General features: G+C 42.4%; 1 protein-coding gene across 2 annotated transcripts; it reads right to left on the reverse strand.

Annotated features, from left to right (window-relative positions):
- Positions 1-23: 23 nt before the first annotated feature.
- Positions 24-26,507, reverse strand: LOC115104021 (synaptogyrin-1-like). 2 transcript variants are annotated; one of them, XM_029625157.2, is made up of 4 exons: positions 25,968-26,507; positions 7,274-7,511; positions 6,089-6,234; positions 24-4,068 (listed from the first exon to the last, which is right to left on the reverse strand). In XM_029625157.2, the coding sequence occupies exons 1-4, from the start codon at positions 26,079-26,081 to the stop codon at positions 3,859-3,861; spliced, it is 708 nt and encodes a 235-aa protein (XP_029481017.1). In that variant the 5' UTR covers positions 26,082-26,507; the 3' UTR covers positions 24-3,858. The 2 variants fall into 2 exon arrangements, with proteins under 2 accessions (XP_029481017.1, XP_029481019.1); XM_029625159.2 differs by lacking the exon at positions 24-4,068 and adding an exon at positions 4,606-5,475 and having other exon boundaries at positions 25,968-26,503.
- Positions 26,508-26,921: the final 414 nt, after the last annotated feature.

Genomic DNA, 26,921 nt, shown 5'->3' on the forward strand with positions numbered 1-26,921 from the left:
GCACCTCAGTACCTCCAGGCTCTGATCAGGCCCTACACCCAAACAAGGGCACTGCGTTCATCCACCTCTGGCCTGCTCGCCTCCCTACCACTGAGGAAGTACAGTTCCCGCGCAGCCCAGTCAAAACTGTTCGCTGCTCTGGCCCCCCAATGGTGGAACAAACTCCCTCACAACGCCAGGACAGCGGAGTCAATCACCACCTTCCGGAGACACCTGAAACCCCACCTCTTTCAGGAATACCTAGGATAGGATAAAGTAATCCTTCTCACCTCCCCCCCTTAAAAGATTTAGATGCACTATTGTAAAGTGGCTGTTCCACTGGATGTCTTAAGGTGAACGCACCAATTTGTAAGTCGCTCTGGATAAGAGCGTCTGCTAAATGACTTAAATGTAAATGTAAATGTAAGTCAGATGGTCTGGGACGAGTTGGACCACAGAGTGAAGGAAAAGCAGCCACAAGTGCTCAGCATATGTGGGAACTCCTTCAAGACTGTTGGAAAAGCATTCCAGGTGACTACCTCATGAAGCTGGTTGAGCGAATACCATGAGTGTGCAAAGCTGTCATCAAGGCAAAGGGTGGCTACTTTGAAGAATCTCAATGTAAAATATATTTTGATTTGTTAAAACTTTTTTGGTTACTACGTCATTCCATGTGTTATTTCATAGTTTTGATGTCTTTGCTGTTATTCTACAATGTAGAAAATAGTAAAATTAAAGAAAAACTCTTGAATGAGTAGCTGTGTCCAAACATTAGACTGGTACTGTATATATACAAAAAATAGTAGAATATATATACAATTCTTGAGCACGTTTTGCCTTGGAAAAAACCCCACTCAGTTACACATACATGGATCATTACAAACATTTGGAAACAGAAATCACTAAAGTCTTCAGCTGTTGGCATATGAAAGAAGAGATAACAAGCACCGGTCAGTCTGAAATCAACTGCTGGTATTCTAGTGCTAAGTCAAATGAGAGGCTTCTGCGCCCACTTTGGGAGAATCTCAATGGCATACTCTTCGCGTCCTCTCTTCTCACCCCCTTCTCTTTAAACCGTTGGATGAAAAAAACAGAGATCCCGCCCCTCTGACTTTCTCCTCCAATTCTTTTGATATGTACGTGAGGAGAGAGGACAGGAGTATGCAATTGACACTCTTGCTTTGATTTTAAGGACATACACAATGTCAGTTACTAGTGTCAAGCCAGTGTTGGTCACATTTTGGTTGGCAGTCAACGTTGGTGCATGGGGGTTGGTTATTGGCGGAAAAGGACTTGGCTTTTAAGTTGGTTATGTACATTGGTCTTCTTAATTAGTGCTTACACGTCATCAATATAGAATTTGGTGTCTGCTGATGGAATGCTTAAGAATTTGATAAAATGTTTACCGATTTATCTAGTTCGAGAATTTTCTGCTATGAACAGTTGAGGACAATATCTGAGTTTGCGCTGGTGATGACGCAGCACATCTGCAACAGCTCAATTTGTGTTAATGTGGCGCGTCTATAGTTGTGCTTTACTGTTAGTTGTTCGGTTCCTGTATGTCATACCCTGTCCTTTGTCCTGTATGATGGGATAACCTTTCAGATTTAGCACCGTTAACAGTGGGTTTGGCTTGGGTGTTAATTTGGCATAGATATGGCCAAGAGTAGACACCAAACAGTGCCATTTTACATTTGCCAAACAAAGAACGCTAAACTGGCTGAAAAGGGATGGCAAGCAGGTCCTAGGTCATTGTGCAATGACCAGGCTATAGTGTTGAGGCCCACAAAACACAGTGGTGTTTCGTAGGACTTGCGTTGTTCAGGTCCCATCACCTATATCATCAGGTGACTATCTCGTCCCTTTATGTTTGCCAGAAAGTAGGTTTGCACACTAAGTGCATTCCTAACGTTCCTTCTTTAATTTGTGTTGATATATGTGCTAGTATAGGTGTGTATGAGTTCCAAGACTGCATCCCGACTCCCCACCTCTCTCCCGAAGTGTGCACTTGCACACTCTCCATCAAGGTTTGGTGGAAAGTCCTTCCAGCCAATGCTTACACCAATCCCATTATATCCATGTATGCAAGTGCACACTTTGGGATAAGGGTGGACAACTGGGACACATAGGTGAATTAAGGCTGCAGAAAATAACCCTCTTCTGGATAGAACTCTGTCTGATCCCATGGAGGTGGCCAACCAACTAAAGGCAAACCGCTTCTGGACACCGACACACACACCGACCATGGTCTCTGAGAAGACTCTCGCTCTCTTTCATACCCTGCCTCCACCTTCCCAGCAACGTTGTAGCACTCTGACTCACACACACAGTGATTGCTAACCCTTGGTCCAGTCCCACCCTGTTAGCCACCCAAAGTCCCTGTCAGGTATTCAAGTCTCAGATCTGTTAGTGCTATCTTGCCAACTCCTACAGTGCCTTCAGAAAGTATTCATAGCCCTCAAATTATTCCACATATTGCTGTGTTACGGCCTGAATTCAAAATGGAGTAAATGCATTTTATCTACACACAATACCTAATAAGGACAAAGTGAAAACATGTTTAAATTTTTTTTTGCAAATGTATTGAACATAAAATCCAGAAATATTTAATTACATAAGTATTCACACCCCTGAGTCAATACATGTTAGAATCTCCTTTGGCAGCGATTACAGCTATGAGTCTTTCAGGGGAAGTCTTTAAGAGCTTTGCATGCCTGAATTGGACAATATTTGCACATGATTCTTTTTTAAATTCTTCAAGCTCTGTCCAGTTGGTTGTTGATCATTGCTAGACAGCCTTTTCAAGTCTTGCCATAGATTTTCAAGTTGATTTAAGTCAAAATTGTAACTAGGCCATTCAGGAACATTCAATGGCGTCTTGGTAAGCAACTCCAGTGTGTATTTGCCCTTGTGATTTATGTTATTGTCCCGCTGAAAGGTGAATTTGTCGCCCAGTGTCTGAACCAGGTTCTTCTCTAATATTTTGCCTGTGTTTAGCTCTATTCCATTTATTTTTATCCTAAAAAAGTCCCTAGTCTTGCCGAAGACAAGCATACCCATTACATGATGCAGACACCACCATGCTTGAAAATATGAAAAATGTGGTGGTCAGTGAGGTTTTGTGTTGGATTTGGCCCAAACATAACACTTTGTATACAGGACATAGTTAATTGCTTTGCCACATTTTTTGCAGTTTTACTTTAATGCCTTATTGCAAACAGGAATTATTTTATTCTGTACAGGCCTCCTTCTGTTTACTATATCATTTAGGTTAGTATTGTGGAGTGCCTATAATGTTGTTCATCCATTCTCAGTTTTCCCCTATCACAGCCATTAAACTCTGTAAATGTTTTAGTCACCTTTGGCCTCGTGGTGAAATCTCAGAGCGGTTTCCTTGAGTTAGTTAGAATGCCTGTATCTTTGTAGTGACTAGGCTTTGCAGGTTGTATCAATACACCCAATTAACTTCACCATGCTCAAACTAAGCACATTTTTACTCCTGAACTTATTTAGGCTTGCCATAAAAAAATAGGGTTGAATACTCATTTCAGCTTTTCATTTTTTATAAATATGTAAACATTTCTAAAAACATAATTCCACTTTGACATTATGGGCTATTGTGTGTAGGCCAGTGACACATCTACATTTAATCCATTTGAAATTCAGGCTGTAACAACAAAATGTGGAAAAAGTCAAAGGGTTTGAATACTTTCTGAAGGCCCTGTATTTCATCATCACAGCTAACACAAACAGATCTGGGATTTGGCTACCTTTAAGACACCCCATGTCCCCATAAACCACAAAAATGTCCCCTTAAACCACCCCTGATGCTGAGTAAGCCCATTCCTGGTCCTTCTCTTCCTCCGTTGGCCCTCTGGCTCAGTACTCCTGGCCCTGGTAGCCAGCAGAGCCATCAAAGGCTGGCTCTGTGCTGGCCGCGGTGTCAATGTCGGTGGCATAGCTCGTGTAGTCAGTGCCCATGGGGGACGCAGCGTTGGGGTCGGCGGTGGGGTCAACGTACTCCTGGGAGAAGAGGGCCGAGTCAGCCCCCAGCTTGTACTTCTGAAAGCCCAGGAAGGCCTGCACCGCCTTCGGAGTAGAGAGGGTGTTATGCGGCAGGCGAACAATTGAAAAGGGAATGGGCAATAATATAGAGGCGATAGCAAAACAATGTATGCGTGGAGAAGGGAAGAGGGAGCCCCAGACCATAGGGGGCAGCGAGCGATTGGAAAGGGGATGGGCAACATCATGAAAGCAATAGCAAAAAAATACGTTGTGGGCGAGGGGGACAAACAAGAAAAGTGGAGACATGGGGTTGTGTGGGTGGGATTTGAATATGACAGATGGGCAGAATGAGATGACACGATAGACGCAACCAATGATAGTGGGGGAGGGGGGTATATCAGGTAACATGCCAGTGATTAAAAAAAGGTATGAAGTAAGGTTAGGAGGATGTATGGTAGTTAAACAAGGGTGGGACAACGAGAGAAAAAGAGAGAGGGAGAAAGGAGGAAGAGGGGAGGAGGATGAAGCCTGTTAGTCGGTTTTAAGCGGGGAGTGTCAAAACCGATACAGTCAGTGGTCCTGGAGTGACATGAGGAACCTTTCACCTGATCAGGCACCGTCTTTGACTTATTTCTTTTTAATACAATAGTAACAATTTATCATGAATAATAAACATTCTCAAAATCATCCCAGTGTCATATACAAAGCAAAAATATCCAAACGAAAAGAAAACTCATAATACAAAATAACAGAGAGATTCACATAGTGGTTGCAGCCAGCTGGACCTGGTAACACTAAACACATGTCATTAAGCTGTAGTAGTTAGCTACAGCTGTGGCATGTGTGTATGGGGAAGCATAAGGCTAGATTAGGGAGAGGAGGTGAAAAGAGCTCATAGCTTTTCCTTCACAGATTTGTAGTTTTGGCATTGAAATAAAATGTGAACAATTACTACATATCTAAGATACAATTTAACAAGGTTTGGGATCAAATTGGTATGAACTCTGTACATTTTTATCACTTTCTAATAATTTCCTGATTGAACATTTTCTGTAGAGCCACTTTGCATGGTTGATATCAATCTAAATTGAATGGTACCATGGAATCAAATTATTTTATCAAAATAATACTTTACATAAAAATGAATTGAGTACCACCGTTTTAACCCCACAAAGACACTCATTTTTGGCAATGGTTTGATATCAAGGCACTTTGGAAGGGCAATCTGAATCTAGGAAGCAGATCCTAGCTGTAAACACTAGCCAATCATAGTAAACAAATACAAGGTACTCCTTCAATATGTTTGGCCATCTAAGGAGGACATCATTCAGACAGCCTGGACGGGAAGTTGGTGTTAGCGAAATAATGTGAGGGTCAGGATATCTATCATTAGGCTAGTGGTGGTGTGGGCTACGGAACGAACAGTTTGTTGTACTCTTCTTCGAACGACACTCTCTTTATCCTCTCCAGGGACAGCAGTGTCAGAGCACCCTAGAGAGAGACAAACAGGTCAGGGACAGTTATGGGATAGAAAGGGTGGTGAGGATGGGTGGTGAGGGTGGTCACCAGATACAATCCTTCCATAAAGTTATGTATCATAGTCTAGAAAAAGCTTAAGGTTGAGACGGAAGCAAAGATTAAATTGGCGAAGAGGTAGAAACTTAGATCTGAACTAACTAAAACAGAGATTAAGCATCATTGTATACAAAAATACAGCATAGACAAAGATTAAAATTGAGAAAATTAGGAATCTAAACAGACCCAGAGAAGATAGGAGAGAAAGCTCAGATCCAGGTTACAAAACTGCAGAAAAAAAGAAGAGACTTCTAAATATGAAGAAAAAGCAGTGTTAAACAGAGCTAAGTTAAAGACTGACAAAGAGGAGCAGAATGTTATAATCCAGCTTCAGACGGAGCAGAATTAGAGCCTGATGAAGAAGGCAGAGGTGATATGCAAATCAATTTAATTGAAGGGGCACTGATGGAAAAATGTGATATGAATACATTTTGCGTAAGATACATATTTTATATTTTGTAGATGCACAAATGGCCATTACGCCAGACAGAAAGGTTGATGAAATGGAGGGCTATTGTACTGTACGTACCCAGGTGAAGATGGAGAAGAAAGCAAAGGTAATGGCGGCTCGGGCTGCGTCCGCGCCCTCCCTTAGAGGGTTGTCCTCCTCCTTGGCAACCTGCCACTGGTTGGCCAGGAAACAGAACCCCACAAACCAGACAAACGACCAGAATGCTACAGGAAGGATGGGGAGAGAGAGAAAAAAAAAGGGAGAGGGAGAATTACAAACGGAAACCATTAATACTATGGGTGGTAAAACTAAAGAAAAAATCTGTTCTTGAAATGTAATATCATACTCAGTAATACCACATTACAAATGTCATGCCAATAACAGACTGACATGAGTATGTTTGTGCATTATGAGCAACACCACAAAGGTCATGCAACAATATAAAAAAAACATATCAACTACTGATACACAACATATTTTGCAACCATTTTTACAAGCCTCAATAGCCTCACAGTAATCAAAGCTGAGCCTCAAAAGGTCATAACGAGTATGTTAGAGTTTATCAGCCACACCACAGCTAACCAGAGGGGGGCACCTGTGCACATACAAAATGGCTCCTACAGTACTCAAGTCCGCAATGTCCTAGAGCTGGGATTCAAATTCCAGGGCTCTGTTCCAATACTATTAATATGCATCCTTCTTTAATCCTTTCCTTGAAGTAATCACCCATCTGATATAATATAATTGGTGAATGCAGTGAAAATGCAGTGAAAAGCTTGCTTCTATGCCAATCCAGTCACGCTGGAGTGATTACGTCAAGGAAAGGAGGAAGGAGAGATTATACATTTTAAGAGTATACAGACAGGGCCCAGTACGCCTAATGGCTATTGAAGAAACAAGACTTTTATCAATGTCCATGTATTGATCCGTGTTTCCTAAGAGTTTAGAAAGGCTAAAGACAAAGGCCACATCCACCTCCCCACCCCTGAACCGAATTTTCACAGAGCACCCAGATAAACCGTGCCTCCAAACACACTCCAAACTCATAGCATGACCAACTTCTCAACAAAAACAACCCCTTTCTTTGCTGTTAACACAATCACCTCCCGCATCCCCCATCTTTCCTGTGTGGGGTGAAGTTGTCCATAGACGCTGATCAGTGGTCAGTTTTGAATTTTCCCCAGTAATGGTTAAGGTTCAAATTGGGGGAGGAAAAGCTGTTCCCAGACTGGTGCCTAGGAGAAACTACACCCCAGAGCTTACCAGAAACTCCAATGTCAGCAAGCACAGCCTTCTTGCGGTCCTTGACGCTGCTGATCTGGGGGAAGTAGACGTCCAGGACCAGGAAGGCAGCACAGCTTAGGAAAGCCAGGGTTCCCATCCCCACTGCGTAGTTACAGGCATTTTGGTTCCTGTTGAAGATGCAGAACTCCTCAATCTCGTCAGGCCGGTTCACATAGCCCTCGTTGGCTATACAGCCAAAGATCACGATGGAGAAGAGCTGGGGGAAGAAGAGAGGGAGGGTGTGAGAAAGAAGTTGACTGAGGAGAGAGGGTAGAGTAGGGAGAAAAGGAGAAATGCATAGAAGCAAAAGCCTGCAAAATCAGTAGCTCCAGGAGGACAGTTGGCAACTGCTGATCTACAGCACATGGTAGTAAAATCAATGTGGATGGTAAATCAGTTGCACAAGCTGATCCTTTTTGTATTCTATGTAAATCTGTTATACAGGCATATGGAAAGTATTGTCATGACGTGGCAATCATTAATTCAATGACTTATCTTATCAATTAACTATGTTTAATTAATTACATGATTAAATTTATCATGTAACAACTTGGGGCACCACGGGAAACTTATTTAACAAGTTATTATCTCCCGAATTAAACTCTTATAAGATATCTATAGATATGAATATAAGTCACTTATACATGTATTTTTCTCTCATCAGTCTCATTCTGAACATCATAATATTCTATAAATCTGAACGAACCCTAGTCTACATGATGACTTAGTAAATAAATAATTAAGCCAATTTGTGTAAACTTTCTAAATATTTATGCAGAAATACACAGTATAGGTTGAATAATGCATTGAAAAGTCCCCAGTGCACTAACCCGATATGACGGCTGGTTACACAATGAAAGGGGTGGGGAAAGAAAGAACGGGAGAAGAAGAGACAAAGGAATTCAACTATCGTACATAGTTGAATAACAGGCTTATCGCAAATATGGATATTTAGCACACTAACAACTGCTCATTCAGATTTAAAAATGCAACGCAAATATGAAATCGCCCGATCCGTCTGTGACGAATAGTTCGACAGAAAGTCTCTGGTTGTGTAAGTCTCTGGTTGTCCACCAGAGATCACCATGTCCTTAGTAGTTGTAGTATCTTTCTTTGTTCTGGAAGTGTTCGTTACACTGGATACATCAGACATTCCAATGATCGTTTGATAAGATCTTCCTTGTGTCTTTGGTCAAAGTTCTAGACTACTTTACATGCAGAGCGGCAGGCGGTGCATGTCTTAGTCTTCTTCACTCGTCGAGTCTCAGGAGGGTCTTGTAGTTTTAGACCATTTGTCACATATTCAGCTCGCGCTGCCCGTATACTGGTCTAGTAGTTTTAAACCATTTTACATGTCAGTAGCAACCAGTCAATGTAGCCACCGCTCCACGCTGTCTGGTCTAATGTAAATTTAATTCGGAGTCCTTTAGAAGTACTCTGGAAAAAGGGCCGTTCCATCCTTTTGGCATAATGTCTGTGCTCATGTAGGCATGGTTACTGACTGGCAACAGTTTAGGTAGAAACAATTCTCATTTAGAAGGCTAAAATCACATTTAATCTTCCCACAAACAGTTTCATATTTAATCATAAGTTTAACAACATTTTACAACCTGACAACTGGGACGTATACATTTGTAGAGTAACTGTTATTTTGTTACACCGTTCTTAATGAAATCACAAAACAACAACTGATTTGACATGATTATTGTTTGGAGCCCCAACAATCATTTCCCACATTATTTGCATTAGAAATATTGTTTTAAATGTCCAACCTTTTGATGTTAAAATTTTGGGGGCAGAGTCTCTTTCTACACACAAAGAATTTTTGACTTCTCCATACTGCAGTGCACAAGACAGGAAGTTTACGACCAGTCGTCAAAGTCCTAGAACCAGCCCCACTTCATATCTGGTGGGAGAGAGAGGGGGAGCTCTCTTTGATCCTCACCCAGGAGGGAAAGTCATGACATTATTCAGACCCCTCGACTTTTTCCATGTTTTGTTACGTTACAGTCTTGTACTAAAATGTAAACAAAATAAATCCTCATCAATTTACACACAATACCCCATAATGACAACTCAAGAACATTCAGAAACTTGTCCCGACACCACTCGTGCATTGTCTGGCTGTGTGCTTCGGGTCGTTGCCTTGTTGGAAGGTGAACCTTCGCCCAAGTCGGAGGTCCTGAGCGCTCTGGAGCAGGTTTTCATCAAGGATCTCTGTACTTTACTCCGTTCAGCTCTCCCTCGATCCTGACTAGTCTCCCAGTCCCTGCCGCTGAAAAACTTCCCCACAGCAGGATGCTGCCACCACCATACTTCACCGTAGGGATGGTGCCAGGTTTCCTCCAGATGTGATACTTGGCATTCAGACTAAATTAATTCAATATTGGTTTCAGACCAGAGAATCTTGTTTTTATGATCTGAGAGTCCTTTCAGATGCCTTTTGGTAAACTCCCAGCAGGCAGTCACGTGCCTTTTACTGAGGAGTGGCTTCCGTCTGGCCACTCTACCATAAAGGCCTGATCGGTAGAGTGCTGCAGAGATAGTTGTCCTTCTGGAAGGTTCTCCCATATCCTCAGAGGTCACCTCCCTGACCAAGGCCCTTGTCTCCAGATTACTCAGTTTGTCCAGGCGGTCAGCTCTAGGAAGAGTTGAGGTGGGTCCAAACTTCTTCCATTTAAGAATGGAGGCCACTGTGTTCTTGGGGACCGTCAATGCTGCAGACTTTTTTTGGTACCCTTCCCCAGATCTGTGCCTCGACACAATCCGGATAATTCCTTTGACCTCATGTCTTGGTTTTTGCTCTGACATGCACTGTCAACTGTGGAACCTTATATAGAGAGGTGTGTGCCTTTCCAAATAATGTCCAATCAATTGAATTTACCACAGGTAGGCTCCAATCAAGTTGTAGAAACATCTCAAGGATGATCAATGGTAACAGGATGCTCAATTTCAAGTCTCATAGCAAAGGGTCTGAATACTTACGTAAATAAGGTATTTCTGTTTTCGCTTTGTCATTATAGGGTATTGTGTGTAGATTGACTATTTTTTTTTATTTAATCAATTTTAGAACAAGGCTGCAACATAACAAAATGTGGATAAAGTCAAGGGGTCTGAATACACTGTAGTAATGTATGACGTCATGCAGAGAAGTCACAACATGATCATGTCATCACACTTTGGGGTAAAATTAATCCAGAACCTACAAATCCACAGTCCCATTTTCACCCAGTTGTCTACATTCAGATACATGTATGGCAGTACCTGATCTGACACAAGTGTAGATGAAGGAAGATCCTAATGACACATCATGTGAAACAGTAAGCAAAGTCAAAACCGGCCCATCTTGCACCAATGGCAGTAATTACATCATAAAACCATCTAGCATTATAGCAGCATTAAAAACTTCTACTCATTTAATTCACATACATTAGAAAAATGACTCGTATACTGGAGTACATCTCAACTGCTTTGATCCATGTTCAGGCCAGGGTTGATGTTTGTTTTGTTGATGATGAGATGGGATGATAGGGGGCTTGTGTATACTACTGCATCTATTGGGCTCGGGCACGTGCACAGTTAGGAGTCAACCTGTGCCCAGCACGTGCCCAGCATATGCCCCTTTGAACTCCCATTCGACAAGTGCCCGTGTGCTATAACTATTATTTTATGTATAAGGTTTTGTCGTTATTGTTCTGAACCCATTGCCCGCAAGTCGTCGTGACGTTGTCAAGTTCGCCAAACCCGTCTGTTGGTTGCACCCGATGGTCTGCCCTGTACTGAGATTGCACACGCCCGATATCCAAACATGTCACCGGTCGAGTGTGTGTAGCAAGTCAACTAGTTTAAATATCAACAGTGCTGCCTCAGAAGCATAACATTTGATTAACACTTGATTAGCATCATTATTAATATTTGGTCTGGTTGGCTGATACACGCAGCAGAGAAAGGCAGAAAGACAGGAGAGGAGCAGCTGCATCAATGACCCTCGCTCCGACCCAACTCCATCCCTTCCTCAGTCGTCAGCAGCAACCCAGGTAGTCTAGACTAGCTAACCACCCTGTAGTAAAATATCCACACAAGACACCATATATCTAGAGTTAGAAGATTATAAATATTATATTATGAAATGATCTTTAGGAGCATTTAAGATAGCTAAATCACAAATCAGCAACACAAATCAGCAACATAAAAATCCAGCTAGTTAACAAGCAGATTTACATCAATCATCAACGATCAGCTGATAGCCCTCCCTCTTTTTCCAATGTCAGTTTGAGCACCTGCCCACTGAAAGATCTGTACACCGCCCTGACTCCACTTGTGGTGTGTGTGTATGTGTTTGTGTATTCCCCACCACAGGCAACCCCATCCAGCATTAGGCATTTGAGGAGGTAGCGTGGGGGCTGTCCTGGAAAAGTCCTGCGGTTTTAACAGCTGGCCTCTTCAGAAAGCCGTGTGTGCACGCACGCGCATATATGTGTGAGAAAGAGAGAGCATGCATGAGGGAGTGGGGTGGTGGTGGTATGACAGAGCATCTCTGATGTAATACTGTATGTGCTGGTGGCTGGCAAGCAACCAGATGAGTGGATAAAAGTACAACATGTAAGAGAGAAAGGAGAGGAGAGAGAGTGAGGAAGAAGAAGAAAGCTAAAGTAATGGCCATTAGCCTTCTTTCAATGTGCATCTTCCCCATTGAACTATCATTAGCTGTGCTGAAGCTGGCCCACCTTGGTTGGCAGGAACTCCCCCAACACCTCAGGCTTATAACCTCCTGAGTGCTGTACATTCACTGCTCTTTGACTAAACTAATATTCACATTCAATTTGAATACGCTACCGTCGACACACACACAATATATTGTATATACGAGCAATATACACACACATACATACATACATACATACATACATATACAGTGGGGATCTGCCAATTTTGCAGGTTTTCCTGCAAATTAATTACTTAAAAATCATACAATGTGATTTTCTGGATTTTTGTTTTAGATTCCGTCTCTCACAGCTGAAGTGTGCCTATGATACAAATTACAGACCTCTACATGCTTTGTAAGTAGGAAAACCGTCAAAGTTACAAGGTGAACTGAATGCTGAATATATAACCAGATCCCTTGACAGAAGAGAAAGCAAGGGGGCACTTCATGTTATTACATTCTCAATGCTTTAAGTGCTCACATGCTTGTTAGCATCTCTTCACAATGCCTAGTTTCAACCGTCCAGTATTTACAGTTGAAGTTGGAAGTTTACATACACCTTAGTCAAATACATTTCAACTCAGTTTTTCACAATTCCTGACATTTAATCCTAGTAAAAAGTCCGTCTTAGGTCAGTTAGGATCACTACTTGATTGATTACAAGCATTTCGCTACACTCGCAATAACATCTGCTAACCATGTGTATGTGACAAATACAATTTGATTTGAATTGAAGAATGAGAAATGTCAGAATAAGAGTAGAGAAATCATTATTTCAGCTTTGATTTATTTCATCACATTCCCAGTGGGTCAGAAGTTTACATACACTCAATTAGTATTTGGTAGCATTGCCTTTAAATTGTTTAACTTGGGTCAAATGTTTCGAGTAGCCTTCCACAAGCTTCCCACAATAGGTCGGGTGAATTTTGGCCCATTCCTCCTGACAGAGCTGGTGTAACTGAGTTAGGTTTGTAGGCCTCCTTGCTCGCACACGCTTTTTCAGTTCTGCCCACACATTTTCAATAGGATTAAGGTCAAGGCTTTGTGACGGGCCCTCCAATACCTTGACTTTGTTGAACTTATGCCATTTTGCCACAACTTTGGAAGTATTACTTGGGGTCATTATCCATTAGGAAGACCCATTTGCGACCAAGCTTAAACTTAATCTGATGTCTTGAGATGTTGTTTCAACATATCCACATAATTTTCCTTCCTTATGACACCATCTATTTTGTGAAGTGCACCAGTCCCTCCTGCAGCAAAGCACCCCCACAACATGATGCTGGCACCACTGTGCTTCACAGTTGGGATGGTGTTTTTCAGCTTGCAAGCCTCCCCCTTTTTCCTCCAAACATAACGATGGTCATTATGGCCAAACAGCTCCATTTTTGTTTCATCAGACCCGAGGACATTTCTCCAAAAAGTACAATCTTTGTCCTCATGTGCAGTTGAAAAACGTAGTCTGGCTTTTTTTACGGCCGTTTTGGAGCAGTGGTCTCTTCCTTGCTGAGCGGCCTTTTAGGTTATGTTACTTTTGTATCGGTTTCTTCCAGCAGCTTCACAAGGTCCTTTGCTGTTGTTCTGGGATTGATTTGCACTTTTCGCACTAAAGTACTTTCATCTCTAGGAGACACAATGCTTCTCCTTCCTGAGCGGTATGACGGTTGCGTGGCCCCATGGTGTTTATACTTGCGTACTATTGTTTGTACAAATGAACTCTGTACCTTCAGGCGTTTAGAAATCGCTCCCAAGGATGAACCAGACTTGTGGAGGTCTACCATTTTCTTTCTGAGGTCTTGGCTGATTTATTTTGATTTTCCCATGATGCCAAGCAAAGAGGCACTGAGGTTTGAAGGTAGGCCTTGAAATACAACCACAGGTACACCTCCAATTGAAGCTTCTAAAGTCATGCCATAATATTTGGGAATTTTCCAAGCTGTTTAAAAGGCACAGTCCACTTAGTGTATGTAAACTTCTGACCCACTGGAATTGTGATACAGTGAATGATAAGTGAAAATCTGTAAACAATTGTTGGAAAAATGACTTGTGTCATGCATAAAGTAGATGTCCTAACCGATTTGCCAAAACTGTAGTTTGTTAACAAGAAATTTGTGGAGTGGTTGAAAAACAAGTTAATGAACCTGTGTCTATGTAAACTTCCCACTTCAACTGTATATGAAGATAGCAGCACTCTTTTTTTTCAGAACATGGAAAGGAGGCAAGGATGCAATCTGCTCCATAATTTCCTGCTTGCTTCCACCCCATTATTTGATCATCTTCCTTTGCTGTCATTTTTCATCCCAAACTCCTCTAAACCATGCTTTATAGCTCATATTGTAAGCATTTCATTGCACAGTTTACACTGTATCCTGTGCGGATGACAAACTTTGATTTGAAAATGCAAAGAGGATAGAGATTTGTTTGTGGACATGATCTGGTTGTAAATCTGTGAATTCCCTACTCTCTAGTTGTCTGCTGGTGTGGTCTCCCTCCTGGTCCATTCACCTACTCAGATATATAATTACTAGGCTAGCAGCAGAGCTCTCAGTCCTTTCTGGATCACAAGGCCCCAGCACCTCATAGACGTATGAAAGCAGGCATTGTGGCTGGCACCACGTGGGGTCCTGATCTTGTGATCATCAGCAGCCTTTCATGCTCCATATTAAGCCTGAGGGAATTTAGTGTTTGTATGTTTATCATGTGATCAACAAATAATAAACTTATGCATGACTTTCTTAAGATGAGCAGCACTGGCTTTCTGTTACAGTTTCACTGCTGCACCACTACCACAACCAAACAATTAAATGCATCCAAAAGATATATGTTGGATTACTGTCAGAGTCCCCGTGTGTGCCTATTAGTGTGCAGGATGTCTTTCAGGCAGGCCTACCAGTCAATAAATCAATCAGGCTTTGCACACCATTACAGCTAGAGCCCCTTAGCTTTGCTGCAAGCTACAACCGAGGCCTACAGAGGCACTTTGCTCTTGCGGTGAGCAGACTGCACTGGATGCCCTCTCGCTCTCTGAATCTCCTTGTGCTAGTCTCCCTCAGTCAGTGTATTCTCCTCCATCACGGAGTACCACTGATACAGATGTTGATTGAGATGTACATAAAGGAGTTCTTGACAAAGAAACATGGACACACACACAGCTTGCTGGCCGAGCACCACATTTCTGCCCTCCCCCACAATAATTCCATTTTAATCTCTGTGACCTTGTGTTCACACACACAGAGACAGAGACACAGAGAGAGAGAGAGACACAGAGAGAGAGAGAGAGAGAGAGAGTGAAAGGTGGAACAACCAAGACTGACAGATTCTTTGAGTCACAAGACCGGAAGTCTTTCTCCATACTAATGCACACATAAGTACTACCAGGAAACTAGAAATGCCAACTCCCTATATACAGATGGCTAGCTGAATATAGGCCTAACATGAAGTTGCAGATGTGCATGTTAATGCATAAGTAGCAGACAGCTCAACAAAAACACAGGAGGAAAAGGCACATCCATCCTAGACAAACCAACCATCAAACCCAATTTTTGCTGTGGAAATATCAACGGAACAATGTTTTCAACTGGTTACAGTAATTTCAACGAAACAGAATGAAAAACAGTTACAAAATGAAAACCGATTGCTAGAGCAAGGTCGGCAATAGCAACTTCAAAACAAAACACTAAACAGTGTTCTTGAACACACCACTACCTACTTCAACCCTGTTCCTGGAAAGCTAAGAGAAGTCTATATTCTCCACCGGTCTTCTCGGAGTAGATTGGCCTCAGTTACTTACATCATAAGCCCTTACAAAATTCCCCTGCCCATCTCTACCTAAAGGCTGTGGTGAAAACTCTGTGCCCAGTAGAGCGTCTAGATCCAGATGCTGGTCTTGGCAGGAGGGACAACTCAATGACACCAATGTCATCCTGGTTTTGGGTAACTGTATTTGAGCTCCGCTCCAATGAGCCGCATACACACAGAATCAGAGGTCCTCTCCACATCACAGCGAATCATCGTCACACAAATAACAAGAAGGAGAGAGGGAAGGAAAGGAGACGGCTAGTCGGAAATGTAGTGCTCATAACAGAGAAGAGAAAGATAGGGTTGCTATTGGGGGGGTGAAGTGCAGCTTTAGAATGAAATTTAGCTGCTGTACTGTAGTGTGTATATACATTCATGGCACACACACATTCCATTTAAACTGTCAAAAGAAAAAGAGAACAAAGGTTATCAATTTGCTAGCTGATAAATAACAGAGGGTCATCCAAAACATGAACACTAGTTCACATTTCACCAGGGCAAAGTCCCAGCAGAATCTTTTGGCTCATTAGCTCAACAGCTGCTGGGAATTGTTAGATATCCTACCAACATAAGACTACTACTAATACTTGACAGACTTCCATTCGATCGACATATTTCGTGGTATCCCTCCTGGCCTCTAGTTAATATTTGAAAAACAAACCGATGCACACTGGGGCTCTTGGTAACTCCAACAAGGTTTAAGTGGTGACAATCAACATTTCGGTCTAATGAGATAATGGTCAATCAGGGTCATGTTCAAATTTAAAAATCCAATCAAATTTTACTTGTCACGTTTTGTTAAGAACAGGTGTACACTCACAATGAAATGCTTACTTACGGGTCATTTTCCAACAATGCAGAGTTATAGATAAAATGTCATCAAAATTAAATAGTGACAGTAATAAATACACAGTGAATAACAATAAAGATTAAAAAAAATAACATGGTTATATAGTACCAGTACAGAGTCTATGTGCAGGGGTACGAGGTAATTGAGGTAGCTACAGTGGGGCAAAAAAGTATTTAGTCAGTCACCAATTGTGCAAGTTCTCCCACTTAAAAAGATGAGAGGCCTGTACATTTGCATCATAGGTACACTTCAACTATGACAGACAAAAATGAGAAAAATAATTCCAGAAAATCACATTGTAGGATTTTTTATGAATTTATTTGCAAATTATGGTGGAAAATAAGTATTTGGTCACCTACAAACAAGCAAGATTTCTGGCTTTCACAGACCTGTAACTTCTTCTTTAAGAGACTCCTCTGTCCTCCACTTGTTACCTGTATTAATGGCACCTGTTTGAACTTGTTATCAGTATAAAAGACACCTGTCCTCAACCTCAAACAGTCACACTCCAAACTCCACTATGGCCAAGACCAAAGAGCTGTCAAAGGACACCAGAAACAAAATTGTAGACCTGCACCAGGCTGGGAAGACTGAATCTGCAATAGGTAAGCAGCTTGGTTTGAAGAAATCAATTGTGGGAGCAATTATTAGGAAATGGAAGACATACAAGACCACTGATAATCTCCCTCGATCTGGGGCTCCACGCAAGATTTCACCCCGTGGGGTCAAAATGATCACAAGAACGGTGAGCAAAAATCCCAGAACCACACGCGGGACCTATTGAATGACCTGCAGAGAGCTGGAACCAAAGTAACAAAGCCTACCATCAGTAACACACTACGCAGCCAGGGACTCAAATCCTGCAGTGCCAGACGTGTCCCCTGCTTAAGCCAGTACATGTCCAGGCCCGTCTGAAGTTTGCTAGAGAGCATTTGGATGATCCAGAAGAAGATTGGATGAATGTCATACGGTCAGATCAAACCAAAATATTACTTTTTGGTAAAAACTCAATTCATTGTGTTTGGAGGACAAAGAATGCTGAGTTGCATCCAAAGAACACCATACCTACTGTGAAGCATGGGGATGGAAACATCATGCTTTGGGGCTGTTTTTCTGCAAAGGGACCAGGACGACTGATGCGTGTAAAGGAAAGAATGAATGTGGCCATGTATCGTGAGATTTTTAGTGAAAACCTCCTTCCATCAGCAAGGGCATTGAAGATGAAATGTGGCTGGGTCTTTCAGCATGACAATGATCCCATACACACCGCCCGGGCAACGAAGGAGTGGCTTCGTAAGAAGCATTTCAAGGTCCTGGAGTGGCCTAGCCAGTCTCCAGATCTCAACCCCATAGAAAATCTTTGGAGGGAGTTGAAAGTCCGTGTTTGCCAGCAACAGCCCCAAAACATCACTGCTCTAGAGGAGATCTGCATGGAGGAATGGGCCAAAATACCAGCAACAGTGTGTGAAAACCTTGTGAAGACTTACAGAAAACGTTTGACCTCTGTCATTGCCAACAAAGGGTATATAACAAAGTATTGAAATAAACTTTTGTTATTGACCAAATACCTATTTTCCACCATATTTTGCAAATAAATAAATTAAAAATCCTACAATGTGATTTTCTGGATTTTTTTCTTCTCATTGTGTCTGTCATAGTTGAAGTGTCCCTATGATGAAAATTACAGGCATCTCATCTTTTTAAGTGGGAGAACTTGCACAATTGGTGGCTAACTAAATACTTTTTTGCCCCACTGTATGTACATGTAGGTAAGGGTAAAGTTACTAGGTAACAGGATGGATGATAAACAGTAGCAGAACCCTATGTGGTGAAAGTGTGTGTGTGTGTGTGTGTGTAAAATAGTTAGTGCAACAACAAAAAGGCCAACGCAGTCAACGCCATTTGATTAGCTATTTAGCAGACTTGTTTTAGCAGTCTTATGGCTTGGGGGTAGAAGCTGTTCAGGGTCCTGTTGGGTCCAGACTTGGTGCACTGGTACTGCTTGCTGTGCGGCATAACCACAGTCTGTGGTTTGCAGCAGGACACACTGTAGCAAAACGTTTTGCATCAAAAAACAAATCACATCCAAACCCTGTCACCTTTTACATACCAAACAGACATTACGCCTTGGCTGGAGAACATTTCAAATAATGTTCTTATGTCCCCAGCATCACTGCCAAACACCGGTGCAAAGTCTGACCGTGGAAATGCACTAATAGTGCTCCGGTTATAGTGACTCCGACATCTGAATGAACACGCTGCGCGCGCGCACACACACACACACACACACACACACACAATGCAGTACCATCAACTATGGTGGAGCGTCATCAGGCCAGTGCAGTAGAGTTTGGCTCGGCTCTGGTCATTATTTTGAGTAGGGTATAAGTGTCTATTTGTTTTTTTTATTGTGCCTCTGTGCCTAATTGGTCAATTAAAATCAGTAACATCATTGACAAAGTAGCAGACATTGCAGCCCTCCAGGACCGGAGACCCACCAAAAGGAAATACTTCTCCATTTCCAGGTGTCCATCTACTGTATTAGCTCAATAAAGCTTGTATTGATCTGGTGACTGAGGAGTTTCTCAATGGTACACCATCATGTATCATCACCCAACATCACTCGACAGATCCCAGTGACATTAACAGGAGTACTAGAGAAAAATAACCGTTATTCAGAGAATGCTCCATGGAATGAAGAAAAACAACTCATTCCACATTCCCTCATGACTCGCAAGCACATGACTATTCTATTTGCTCAGACAAAGGCTTCACACTGAAAAGGCAGCAGATGATCGGACAAGGAAAAGAAAGCTGAACTAAAAGGGGGCTGATAGGATGTACTAAACTGTCATGTCACATGACCTATAACACCCCTAGTTACAAGGTCGCCATGATACAAAGACCCAGCCATTCTAAAGGCCGTCCCTGTCCACTTCCTCTGGTGAATAACGTACTTGTGTCGTGAGCAAGCCTCCTCTCATGTGTCCTCATTCCTCCCTCTATCCGTCCATTTCTCATGAGTGGGCTTTCCCGGTGACATCTTTCCAGTGGTCTCTGACAGTCGTCATGCCAACGCAGCAGACCTCAATCAGCCAATCAGGATCTCGGTTGGGGAAGGGGGGGGTGGGGGGTCCACCTCCCTCTCATCCTGAAGAGAAAGCTGTGGTCCAGCAAGTTAATACTAACCTATCATCATCATACGGAGAGCTACAATGGCAGATTTTTAAATGGGAGGGGCTGAACTTACATTCCCCTTCTCGATTTTAAATGGCAGATTTCTCTCCACCAAGACAAATGTGTTGGTGTCCATCTTTGTTTTATTTAGCCTTACTACTCATGAAAGCAGGTTGTCTGATCACACAATTCTGGATCTTAGCTGAATGAGGAATAAAACCTCTCCATGATCATTGGAGTTCCCTCCCCAATCTGCTGCATTCCTTTATAGTGTTGTACACCTTTTCTCTAATTGCTATGCCAGACAGACAAGACAAGACCAGAGCAGACGACCAGAGCAGACGACCAGAGCAGACGACCAGAGCAGACGACCAGAGCAGACGACCAGACCAGACGACCAGACCAGACAGACAGGACAGGCGTGGGAAGTACACTGCTCAAAAAAATAAAGGGAACACTAAAATGACACATCCTAGATCTGAGTGAATGATTCTTATTAAATACTTTTTTCTTTACATAGTTGAATGTGCTGACAACAAAAATCACACAAAAATTATCAATGGAAATCAAATTGATCAACCCATGGAGGTCACCACAGTCTGTGGTGCAACGTGGCTTTGGTGGATGGCGCGAGACATGATGTTCCAGTGCTCAATTGGATTCAGGTCTGGGGAACGGGCGGGCCAGTCCATAGCATCAATGCCTTCCTCTTGCAGGAACTGCTGACACACTCCAGTCACATGAGGTCTAGCATTGTCTTGCATTAGGAGGAACCCAGGGCCAACCGCACCAGCATATGGTCTCACAAGGGGTCTGAGGATCTCATCTCGGTACCTAATGGCAGTCAGGCTACCTCTGGCGAGCACATGGAGGGCTGTGCGGCCCCCCAAAGAAATGCCACCCAACACCATGACTGACCCATCGCCAAACCGGTCATGCTGGAGGATGTTGCAGGCAGCAGAACGTTCTCCACGGTGTCTCCAGACTGTCATGTCTGTCACATGTGCTCAGTGTGAACCTGCTTTCATCTGTGAAGAGCACAGGGCGCCAATGGCGAATTTGCCAATCTTGGTGTTCTCAGGCAAATGCCAAACGTCCTGCACGGTGTTGGGCTGTAAAATCACAACCCCACCTGTGGACGTCGGGCCCTCATACCACCCTCATGCAGTCTGTTTCTGACCGTTTGAGCAGACACATGCACATTTGTGGCCTGCTGGAGGTCATTTTGCAGGACTCTGGCAGTGCTCCTCCTGCTCCTCCTTGCACAAAGGCGGAGGTAGCGGTCCTGCTGCTGGGTTGTTGCCCTCCTACGGCCTCCTCCATGTCTCCTGATGTACTGGCCTGTCTCCTGGTAGCGCCTCCATGCTCTGGACACTACGCTGACAGACACAGCAAACCTTCTTGCCACAGCTCGCATTGATGTCCCATCCTGGATGAGCTGCACTACCTGAGCCACTTGTGTGGGTTGTAGACTCCGTCTCATGCTACCACTAGAGTGAAAGCACCACCAGCATTCGAAAGTGACCAAAACATCAGCCAGGAAGCATAGGAACTGAGAAGTGTTCTGTGGTTATCACCTGGAGAACCACTCCTTTATTGGGGGGGGGGGGGGGGGTCTTGCTAATTGCCTATAATTTCCACCTGTTGTCTATTCCATTTGCACAACAGCATGTGAAATGTATTGTCAATCAGTGTTGCTTCCTAAGTGGACAGTTTGATTTCACAGAAGTGTGATTGACTTGGAGTTACATTGTGTTGTTTAAGTGTTCCCTTTACTTTTTGAGCAGTGTATTTGTTACATGTCTTTGAAATATGCTTTAAATGACTTGAGTATTTTGTCATTTGTATTGCACTGGGCTAGACTACACTCCAATGTATTTGTAACAAGATAGTTTCGAGAGTTATCATTTGTATTTTCAAAGTACTCTTCTATACCATTTTTTACATTTATTTTTAAAATAGTGGTTCAACATTTTGTGGCCCCCTTTCACCCTGCATTGGTATCAGAAGTCTGATAGAACTATGGTGTGATATGAGTGTATGCTAAATGAACTAAATATAAAATGTACATGTAAAAATGAACAATTGCAAAGCATGCTGACTATTATTCTAATGAGCCCCCCGCCAAAAGGCTAATAATAATAATAATACCCAGTGTGCTCTGCAGTTCATTTAGGTAGGTTCATTTTCACAAGTACATTTAGGTAATTTTGCAGACACTTATCCAGAGTGACTTAGGTCGCTGCATTCAACTAATCTAGATTAACAACATATCACAGTCATAGCAAGTAAATGTTTCTATAAACATTACTGGGAATGTAGTTGCTGTTGGGGCTGCCTACTTGCAAATGTATTTCTGTATTTAAAAATATACCAAATACACCCCCCATCCCTGCGCTCACACATACACACACTCTTGAGAGATGCTGTGTTTTAGGCTTGGCTATTGATTACTACAGCTATTAGGCCTATTTGGAAACATCGATTCACTATGCATGATGCAGGTCTCAGATCTAAATGAAACACCAGGATAAGAGCAAATCAATTATTTTTGTCTTTCTGTTTATTTTAGATACAAAACAATAGCCTTCATGTCCAATTACATCTGTTCGCAACAATAATGGCCTGAGAACCTGCACACGTGTAGCCTACAGCAGACAGGAATCTTTGGCTCCAGTAATTGAACCTTGCGGTCCGCAGGCACTGACGAGGCGCCAGGCTCGTGCCGCCACTGCATCCGAGGTTGTAATATACAGCCTCCAAAGCCTTTTCCTTAATAACACTTTAAATCCTAAGCTTGCTGGTCATTGTCTGTGTAAATACTAGCCTACAACAGCCTTGTCACTACTAATTGTGCACAAAGAGTTCAATAATAACAATAACGTTAAAGGGATACTTCCGGATTTTGGCAATGAGGCCCTTTATCTAGTCAGATGAACTTGTGGATACCATTTTTATGTCTCTGTGTCCAGTATGAAAGAAGTTAGAGGTAGTTATGCGAGCCAATGCTAACTCGAGTTACCCATATACTTCCAGTCATTGCGCTATCTACTAGCATGCTCATTGCTAAAATCCCCAAATATCCCTTTAACGAGAGGAAATCAAGCTCTGGTTATCACATTGATTTGTGGCGGACTGAAAATCCTTCCATGCTTGACTATTGAGTGCTGAGATGGTTCCAAAATAGCCTGTCTGCATTTACACAGACAAAATATTTTGCCAAGTAATGGTCTTTTGACCAATCAGATCAGATTTTTATCAGAATTTAAACTGCCTGTGCAGGCTGGTCTCAGACTAGACGTAACATGGTAAACAAAAATATGTCCCGCTCAAATTAGTATATGTTATGTTACGTTTGGTATGGTTACCAGTACTCAGAATTCCTGGTGGTATTGCTGGCCCGTCAATCCCCCCTTGTGTGACTGAACATATTAATAATAATTCCTTTCTCCTGGCTGCCAATAACCCCCCCAATGACTGCTGTAGGATTGTGTCTTTGGCTGCTGGACAACAGAACGTTGAAAACATGAAATAAATACTGGTATCAATGGGATATGAGGAAGTGTTTATAAAATAATCCCCTTAACATTCATTCCTATGGTTGGAAGTGGGGATGCGCGATATATCGGTGAAGATAATTTGCCGACGTTAGCTAAAAATGCCAACATCTACATCGGCCCGATGTCTAGTTTAACGGCGATGAGCAAAACCGATGTCAAAGCTGACGTGCATACCTATATAATTTAGGTACATGGCGTAATAACGCCACATAAAATGTTGCGCTACACAGCATTCCTAACCTAGACAACAATGTCAGCTATGTGGATCGAGGAGTCAACAACTCGAGCAGTCATTTGAAAGAGTCAGAACATTTCAGCGAGACAACTCAAAAGGCGAAATCCATTAATGCCAAGATAATAGAATTCATTGCCATTGACAATCAACCGTTCTCTGTCGTGGGTGAAGTCATATTTCATGCTAATGAATGTTGTGATCCTCATACCGCTGCTGCATTTGAGAACATGTTTGAAACTTTGGAACCATGAACACACTAGCTGGCTCCATTCAAACAACTGACTCGAGAAATAAGCTCATCAACTGAGTCTGCAGCAGACGTGATACCCTCTGTCATGGCATTGAAACACCTGCTTAACAGGCATTTTCTCTTTACTGTGTCGCCACCATGCTCGATGCTATGTACAAGGACCGCTACTTCGATGCAGACAAGAAACAGGGTTTATGTGAAATGTTATATACATAGCTGGACAAGATGGAAATGGACACAGTGACAGTGCATACTGAGGAAGAGAAGCCATGGACAGACAGAGCTGAAACTTCACTGCTTGACATGTATGATGAAATCCTGGTTGAGAATGAAACGACTGAACAAATGAACAACGAAACAGCACAGCAAGTAAGTGAAAGAAATAGGTTTTGATTATGTGTTACTGGTAATGGGGACATACGTAAATGCCAACAAAATAACTTTTTGGTCAGTGTGGTGAGTGTGTAACCTTTATTTAACTATTTAACTTTATTTAACATTTAAGAACAAATTTTTATTTACAATGACGGCCTACCCTGGCCAAACTCGGACGACGCAGGGCCAATTGTGCGCCGCCCTATGGGACTCCCAATCACAGCCGGATGTGATACAGCCTGGATTCAAACCAGCGACCGTAGTGACGCCTCTTGTACAGAGATGCAGAGGCTTATACCGCTGCGTCCATGTGTGTGTACTAACTATTTAACTGTACTACAATGCTTAAAAGGCCGCAACATTTTTTAATATCGGGTATCAGTATCGATTTTTTTTTGGTCAAGGAAAATATTGGATATCAGTATCGGCCAAAAATGTCATATCGGTGCATCACTAGTTGGAAGAGGGTAAGATATTCCACATAAAATAAAAACATCCAGGTTTTAAACAGTTACGTTTATGATGAAATAGTTTCAAAATGTTGACTGCCTCCATTCAGATTGCAAGGTGGGTGATGCTGCGGTGCGCAACAGGCATTGGCCTTCCTCTTCTATCTAAACTTACAGTGCATCTAGTATGACAAAAATAAAGCATTTTCACGTAAATATAAATGATCTGACCTACATTATATTTGGCCTAGACTTTAGACGTTAATATAAATTATCCGACAGACACTTGTTTTGCTACTTTGCAACTACTTAGCTAACCCTTCCCCTAACCTTATAACATAACTCCCATCCTTAACTTTAGCCACCTATCTACCAAGCTAATGTTATTGCAATTCGTAAAATATCGTGAATTGTAATTCATAACATATCATACGAAATAGATGGACATCCACAAATTAATAAATCCTATACCATTTTGGTTAAATATGTTACGTCTACCCCGGATTCCACGTTGGCCTGTGTAAACACATCCTGTTAAAAGGGGCAATCTGCAGTTACTACATCCATTTCTGGACAAACAAATGATTGATATGTACCTATTGTTCTTGAAGAATATAATTTATAAATGCCTCATGAGCGCAACTCAACTGTCAAAATATAAGCTTTTCTTACTCCAATGTTTGTAAACAAAATAAATGTAAACAAACACTATACAGCCTCAAAAAAATGGTTCAAACTATAATTGTGATATCATGGATGGTCAGTCCTTGCATCCATAGCTCGGTCTATGAACATGATTGGTTACATTACTCCAGCCTCATTCCTCAGCTTTTTAGCGATTCAGTGGCTGGGTGTGTGGCTTTGTTATTGTTTCAACTACTGATTGCTACTTTAACTGACATTTAGTAGTCTATAAAATAGGGGTCTTTAATTCAGTGGTAGCCATAACATTTTAATTGAACACATATGGTTTTCAAGACAAGGTAGCAATAGTCAGTAGTGAAATATTATGATAGTCTGAAAACAATCATATTTATTCTGTGCGTCCCATTAACGTCCTTCCACTCAAATGTGTGCGTAAGCAGGGTATATAGCCTAGCCTATGGGGTTAACAGATTGCCTACTAATCAATCGGTTTGCTTTTAAATCCTACACATTGCTCGACTGTGTGTAGATATTTTGCTGTACACACACAAACCACCCGTGTCATCCACTCTTGAATTGTTAAAGCGACGTGCTCAAATAAACGACACAAAACATGACCACTCACTCACCCAGCACACAAGCCGAAGGATCGTTTGAGGCTGTTGAAAGAACGTCAATGGGTCGAAGGCTCCTCCAGCCTTCCCCGCACCGTATGCTTGCATCCCTTGCATCACCCCCTCCATCTTCAGCTGCGGCTGGTGGTGATTTCCCCGTCTCCGAATTCAGTACCCAGTCTAAGACGTTAAATTACGTGGGTTTGTGCGCTCGTTCAGTGTACTGACCTTGGTATTATTATAACGCTGCCCGTTGTAACCGGATTGACTCGGTTTTAATTGATCCTAGTCTCTGCTCTGCCCTTTTGCCAATCCAAAACCTTCCGAACGTGGCTGCTTTCTGTGGTTTTGAAGCTAATTTATTTCCCTCAACAGCCTCGTCCCCTTCTAGGTTCCCTTTCTCATCTAAAGGGTTGAGAGAAAGAAGCCGAGCAGACACGCATTCTTGTGAGTAGCGAGTGCGCGCATACGGCATAGGCAAGTTTTTGACGCGCACTCACTCTCGACAATCACAGCAAGCTCCTTGCCATTTTATTTTTACTGAGTCGCGCTCCTAACATAAAACATGATCTTATTCAATAACGGGGAAATAAACCTATCAATATTTAAAAAATAAGCCTACACGCTAGGACTTGAAGTGGGGAGAAACAAGCCCACTCAATACAGGCTCAGATATTTATTATATGCATGGGTGATCAGCGATCTCTTCCTGATTTACAAATTGGATCAACTGCTTTGCTCAATCTGTTCGTCTCCCCAGTCTACCGTGTCGGAGAGGCCCATGCCACCTGGCGGATAACTATTGGCAGTGGGTCTCACGAGGCAAAACATTGTTCATGACTATGTATTGTGTTGTGTTTAAATCTAGAATGTATCGTTCAAGTAATTTACTGACTCGTGTTTTTTAGTCCAGGGCATAAAGAGCCACCCAGAGACATATCCCATGAGTGAAGCCTGCAAATCCCGAGG

This window comes from Oncorhynchus nerka, linkage group LG21, assembly GCF_034236695.1.
Source record: "Oncorhynchus nerka isolate Pitt River linkage group LG21, Oner_Uvic_2.0, whole genome shotgun sequence".
Taxonomy (NCBI): domain Eukaryota; kingdom Metazoa; phylum Chordata; class Actinopteri; order Salmoniformes; family Salmonidae; genus Oncorhynchus; species Oncorhynchus nerka.